Below are 6,575 nucleotides of genomic sequence, written 5' to 3'. Positions count from 1 at the left end.
TGTCGTACGAAAGCGGAGGAAGATTGGAAAACCATCCTGTTACCGGGTTGATTTCCCTACCTTTGACTTGACGCCCTCGTTCGATGACCATCAGAAGCCCGTTTGAGGCCCCGATTATCTCCCAACTGTCGCCGATTAAGCCTCGGAAACGAAGGTCGAAGATTGCTTCGCTCCCCAGACGATGCGCTTCCACCACGCCGTCCTCGTGTATGAATGGACCTTTCAAGATCCATGGGGAAAATGCCGTTGTTCTATGCACTTCTCGCCACGCGGTGTAGACGCATTGAAAGTAGGCGAAATCTTCCCAATGAACCAGCTTGTTGGAGATGATGTTGAGCACTCCCAAGGGAAGATTTGCCCAATCGAAGGTTTCCGCCATGAGAGTTAAAAGGAAAAAGATGAAGTTCTCTGAGTAAAATGCGAACAATCGTGGATGGGTTTGGAGGGCAAGGTTGCAGTAGAGGTCACGGAGGTAGGACGATGAAAGTTTTTACTCAAATAAATAGGCCCTGCCTCAAGACGAGATACAGAAATCGCTTCCGCTTCGGAAAGGGAAAAATTTACCGTCTCTCCAACAATCACGTTTGCTTTTACCACGCCTCGACCGGCGTGAAAAGCGGTATGCTGATGACGTGCGAATCTTTGCACGCCTTCTTGACTGCATTAAATGCGCCTTCTCCCATCGTTTCAAATTTCAAAAAGTTTTTTAACTCTACTTGGAGTCGGGTGTCGATCAGTTGAGTTTTTTAGTCTTTTTCTTCAAAGTCTCGAGTGCGGATAGCTGCAGGGCGCTCGACCCGACTGAGCATCCACTCGATACTCAAGGAAGGACTCGCTTATACTCAATTCTTTCGACCATGAGCCTGATCCACTTTACTCGACCAGGATTAAACTTTGTGGTACTCGAGTGAGCGCTTATGAAAATCTTTCCTCCTGAGTAGAGTTAGGGGGCTACTATCGGATATCTAATTGTGGGGTATATGCGCATAAGGAGTACATCATGTATGGACAGAGTATGTGTGACACCTGTTAAGAAGTTTCGGATATCACGGAACCGAATCAGCGGTACCCGATACACCCGGAATTAAGGAAGTATATATCAGGAAGGTTTCAATTGGTTACCTAACTCGATACGATCAATAACCAACTCAGATTTATCTACTTAGACGATAAAGAAGACAACTCCCTATCGACTACGACTGGATAGGAGTCAGAACTCCCTATATAAGGAGAAAGGGTTGGGGAAAAAAGAGAGCTCGAGGCAAGTATCAAGACCTTAGCAGAGAAGATATTCAGCGACTTTAGCTCTAGGTTAGGCTAGATCAGATCTATGCTCTGTAATAGTTGTAATAGTTTTAGCCATATTGCTCGTACTCAAGATCATCAATATACAGTAGTAACACCCCCACAGGATATAGAGTATTATTCTAATTGAAGGTCCGAACCTGTATACATCGATTGTCCCGTTTCATAATTAATCCCTACACTCAAAGATACCCAATCAATTTACGAAAACATTATTAAAAACTAATCTTCGAAAACCACCAGGACCAGGAGGATCATGCTGCCGATAATCTTGCATGCGGAAGCAGATGTCGGTGGCGATGTGCCAGAGGATAACGCTCCTGTCGAATGACACGAGCAGGCTCCCCCGTATCTCGCGGCCGCATTCCTTCTGCAGCTCCTTGCTTAGAATCCAGTTGCTGCGGAAGCTCTTGTCGGATGACCATTGCCCGTGCGGCGGGCTGCTGCTCCGTGCTTTCTCCGTGCCAGCTAGGCCGCATGCCTCAGCATGTTGCAGTTGTCCTCGGCCCGATCCGGGCTGCTCCGATCATCTCCATGTCGTCGGGGTTGGATGCCTCACCATCATGTTGTTGCAGCCGCCCGTCGCCCGGCGCCGGCGGCCGGTTGTGCTCGGTGGCGAAGCTTGGTCCCACACCAGGGCTGATCATCATCTCCGTGTCAGGGCCGCATGCCTCAACATGTTGCGGCTGCTGCTCACTTGGACTTGGTGCATATGGCTCCTCGAATAACCTGCAACTGGCAAGGTCGCGTCCTCGTGCTTTCACCAGTTCTGAGAGAACCGACCCCGAAACTTTTCTATAACTTTTCTGTACAGCTTATAATTATCATCCCCTCTTGAAAACAAAATACTCTTCCTTGAAGCCCATGCGCGTGGCGCACTCGACCAGCCACCCGATGTCCTTCTGGCTTCTCCGGAGAACCGCGTCGATGAGGTTGCACCCGGGCACCGTCTCGCACAACGCCGGAACTTTTGCCTTGGACATGTCCAGGTACAACAGCTGCCGGATGAACACCGCGAGGACACCAAGCGCGGCGGCGAAGCTCAGGAGGACGTACGTCGTCTTGACGTCGGTGTAGTTGTACCGGTGCTTGTCGCTCATCGCGAAGAGCGTGAGGGCAGCGATGTGCAGGGCCGGGACCACCAGCACATGGTACGCTAGGTATGTAGGGGTGAAGACCACATTAGCTCTGGTGTAGATGACCCCAAACGCGCCTCAAGCCCTTTTCTGCCTTTGGGCCCAGAGGCCGCAGAACATCCCCCAGGCTCGTAGCTTTGCCTCGTTTCACCAGGTCATCGGCAGCAGCTGACAGCGACATGTCCGAGACTATCATATAGACTTTGCCATCGTCTAACAACCTTTGGTTTCTTTTGTAGCATTGCTGATCATGAGTCCTCATCGCTGCCATTGCTGAAGACTGAAGAAACTTTTGTAGCAACCTTTGGTTTCTTGCTAGGATTGCCAACTGGAGCCTGTGCATGCAAACAAAAAGTGTTCAACTTCACAATTAGAGATGCTGTAAAAAAAATGAACGACTAATAATTGTTTCTAAAATGTCTAATTATTTGGAGCTACCATGATACAACAGTATTACAAGATCAATGGAAGACAAAAGTGAAAGTCAGTATCAGCATGTAAAAGGACACTCATGAACCTAATTCTGTTTTCCCTATTTTTAAGGAATTAGGTAACAGGTCAAAACTGGAGTAACGTAAACATTGGAGATCCTAGGAAATCAAATCCAATGTCAATGGAGTCTAAATGTTAAATGCAAATTTTCAGTATTGCCATACAATGCGCCGCCGCTGCAGGATTTGCCGGTTGACATTCAGCTTCTCTCTCACATTTGGTCATGGAGCCACATGTCAGTGTTACAATTGGGAGGCAAATCCTGAAATGTTAACACATTTAATGGCAGATCCTGAAGTTCACCTTGGAAGGACCCATTATGGAGAATCCAAACTTCAATGTTTGCCGCTGATCCTGATTCCGAGGTGCAGCCATGGTTTTTTGTGCGACACTCTCTTCTGGGGTCTCTGACTTCTCTTGCTGTTGCTTCCTATGAGCATCCGCCATGAAGCTGCATTAAGGAAACGACATGTTCCACATACATCAGAAATTCCTAATGCAAATCTTAAGAATAACTTAGCACAACCATGGACTGATCACTGAGCCAAGTATGAATGGATACAGTTAAGCAATTTTTGCCAGCTCCTTCTCTTCTCGTTGTTGTTCACGTTTCTGCCTGTCATTGCGGCTACCACTGCTGCTCTGCATTTTCTGTCATTTCTTTACACCTCTGCACAACAAAGGTATTCAGAATGGTGTAGATGAACATATATTACAAAATGCAATGCCAAATGTGTAAAAATGGATTACCTTCCTGTGATTGGGGTCATATGAGCTCAAGTGACTCTCAAATTCATGTGCCAGCTTGTATTGCTTATTGCATAGACTGCAAAAGAACACCTTTTGTATCTCCTTGACCTCACTGCGGATTTTGTGCTCGCGTTCTGCTATGACCTGGATTGTCATGATTTCCACCGAGCAGGGGAAAGAAGCTACCAAATAAAAAGTGCACCAAATAAAAAGAAGCATAAACAGAACTTTTTATGCTAGCCATTCCCACATCATGAAAGAGCAGCTGCTTAGAAGCTATATAGTGCTTACAACTAGATATAGGTTTCCTGCATGTCAAGCATCAACACGGAAGAATCTTGGAAAGAACATACAAAATTAGCATCAAATATTTGAGTGCACACCTCACGCTTCTTTATATGTCCTTCAGTCTCCTCGAGTTCAATATTCATTTTCTTTCTTTGCACATTATCTTCAGATGTGAAGAAGTCATCTTCTTCTTGCTTCCCAACACCTAATTTTGCATCTCTGATGTCAGCTCTTATTGGCTCTAGTATACCTGCATCATAACAACGAAAGGTTATTTTAGGTGTAGAAGTATCATCATATTTAGTTAGCTGAAAAATATGACGTGAAACTTCGATGGTCAACACCGCTACGGATGTAGAAAGTGACAAATCTCAAAAGGAATCTATGCAACTGAAGCTCTAATAATTGAAACAGAAATGTAAGTAAATGCAAAAAGTATATCAGCGTTTATGTCTTTCCAGAGGGCATTTGTACTACAAAGAAACAACGAATTTGGAATTGTGTCAAAAGTTCAGATGAAAATATTAGTCCCTGTGCAGCAAATAATAAGGCTTATGCAATGATTAAGAAGGTTGTTACTAAAATAATAAGGCTTATGCAATGATTAAGAAGGTTGTTACTAAAATAATAAGGCTTATGAAAATGGCCATTCTTTCCCTGCTACCGATACTTGGGGCAATGGGAGGGTGACTAGATTCGGATAGTGTAACTTATAAATAGGAGAGAGGTAATATGAGATGAATGATGGTAAACAAGGTTAAGACTAGACTTAGAAGATATTAGCAAACTGATTGTAATACATCCTAACCCATAAATGAACAACGAGATCAAGCATGGCGGCGTGTGATTGCATGAACATGAGTATGCCATTAGCTTCAGTCTAAAACATAGCAGACTGCATAGAACCTGCCACGGCCTTGTGACTTTACTGGTTCCATCGGCTATCCCTACAAAGTGATAAGACAACACCCATCCCTCGTTGTGAATTCTGAATTGGGATAGCAACCGAGACGAAATCACTCATGATGAGCGCAAGACAGTCTCAGTGGCATGTCAGAGAAGGGAGCAGTGTAGTAAAAGAAGATACTACCTTGCTTGTTCTTGCCGAGCCCCTTGCCGGTCTTCCACCCCATCTTCTGGAGCAGCCTGAATGTCAGACCCTTGTTTTCTCTCTCTCCCCCCGTGACCCGGCGCCGCCCCGCGCCCTGCCTTGCGCTGTGCCGCACCGTGCCGTCTCGTCGCCGCTCAGGCAGACCTCGCACCCCGCGCCACCTCGCGCCTCGCGCCCGTGCAGCCGCCGTCGTCTATTTAAATGAACAGTGCGCTCGTTCCCACCCCCCCCCCCCCAATTTGCATCACACCACCCTCTCTCTCTCACCACCGCCGCCCCCTCCCTTCCTCTCTGAGCGCCGCTGCCGCCGGTGAGCTCCCCGCCGATCTTCTCTCTCTCTCCCTCTCTTCTTCCCCCCAGTGGAGCTTACCTGGGCCCCTCCGTCATCACCGGCCGCCGCTTCTCGTCGCCAGCCCCGGCCGATGCCTCGTCGTCTCTCTCCACCGGCCAGATCCTCCCCGCCGACCGGATCCGGCCGCTGCCGCTTCGATCCGCCGACGGCGAGGTCCGCCGCCGACCTCCAATGGCGCGTCGCCGCCACGCCTGCCGCCGCCACATCGCCCCCTCTCTTTCCCTCTCGCCTATCATTCTCCCGGTCGAAAGAACGCCGGGCTGGCTCCCTTTTATCTCCCTCTCTCTCGGCTGACAGGTGGGCCCCACCGAGCCGAGCCGCCGAGCCAAAACCAAGCCGAGCCGAGCCGATTCCAAAAAAACCCAGAATATTCCAGGAATATTCCCCATTTTCTTTTTTTATTTTCTCTCCCAGCAAAACTTTCGAAGCCTATTTCTCCTTCGTCCTAACTCCGTTTTCAACAATCAAGCCGAGCCGAGCTGATTCCAAAAAACCCAGAATATTCCAGGAATATTCCCCATTTTCTTTTTTTGATTTTCTCTCCCGGCAAAACTTTCGAAGCCCATTTCTCCAACGTCCTAACTCCGTTTTCAACAATTCTTCCACCAATATTTATCTAAATTCAAGATCTACCCAATCATATCAATTTCATAATTTTTGTAATTTATTTAATTTTAATTTTAATCGTTTGATTGATTGTGTGCGCTTTTGTCGTTTGTTGTGGTTGTTAGAGGAAGGCGCATTCGAGGAAGACCCCAAGGATCCGGACTTTGAAGAAGGAGCGGATGAGGACTTCAATAGGTAAGTCCTACATCATTGATCATATTGATCCTATGATTTCAAATACAACCTGTAGAGCCATTGTTTCAAATGATAGGGATATGCATAATTAAGTTAATAGCTATGATTTTAAAGAATATGCTAGAATAGTTATGATCTAGCTTGTTTATGCCATACCTTGATATTGTTACCTTTATTCCATTGAAACCCTAGAAGGTCCCCAACATCAACTATAATGATTGTCTGGATGAATGCTTGTTTACTAGCATGCTTAGGATTGCTTTGCTCAAAAGAAAGAACCAGGATATTTACTCATGTTAATCATGCCTTTTCAAAAATATGAAGTGTTGTGTGCTTAGTA

The 6,575-nt window shown here is 46.6% G+C and overlaps 1 protein-coding gene across 3 annotated transcripts; it reads right to left on the bottom strand.

The window, feature by feature from the left end:
- Window positions 1-1,348: 1,348 nt before the first annotated feature.
- LOC133923849 (uncharacterized) lies at window positions 1,349-5,287 on the bottom strand. Of its 3 annotated transcripts, none has more exons than XM_062369127.1 (3): window positions 5,062-5,287; window positions 4,067-4,221; window positions 1,349-2,776 (listed from the first exon to the last, which is right to left on the bottom strand). In XM_062369127.1, exons 1-3 carry the CDS (start codon window positions 5,102-5,104, stop codon window positions 2,690-2,692), a joined length of 285 nt encoding a protein of 94 aa, XP_062225111.1. In that variant the 5' UTR covers window positions 5,105-5,287; the 3' UTR covers window positions 1,349-2,689. The 3 variants fall into 3 exon arrangements, 2 of the variants coding, with proteins under 2 accessions (XP_062225111.1, XP_062225110.1); XR_009910668.1 differs by lacking the exon at window positions 1,349-2,776 and adding an exon at window positions 3,873-3,991; XM_062369126.1 differs by lacking the exon at window positions 1,349-2,776 and having other exon boundaries at window positions 3,886-4,221.
- Window positions 5,288-6,575: the final 1,288 nt, after the last annotated feature.

Source organism: Phragmites australis, chromosome 7, assembly GCF_958298935.1.
Source record: "Phragmites australis chromosome 7, lpPhrAust1.1, whole genome shotgun sequence".
In the NCBI taxonomy this organism is placed as follows: domain Eukaryota; kingdom Viridiplantae; phylum Streptophyta; class Magnoliopsida; order Poales; family Poaceae; genus Phragmites; species Phragmites australis.
The sequence above is the reverse complement of the archived record's forward strand: the minus strand, read 5'-3'. Positions and strand labels throughout refer to the sequence as shown.

Excerpts from the sequence above, each read along its gene's own strand:
- LOC133923849 (XM_062369126.1), bottom strand. The coding sequence starts at position 5,104 with ATGGGGTGGAAGACCGGCAAGGGGCTCGGCAAGAACAAGCAAG. Across the intron at positions 4,222-5,061 it reads GCTCGGCAAGAACAAGCAAG|GTATACTAGAGCCAATAAGA; the intron begins GTAGTATCTTCT and ends GTTATGATGCAG.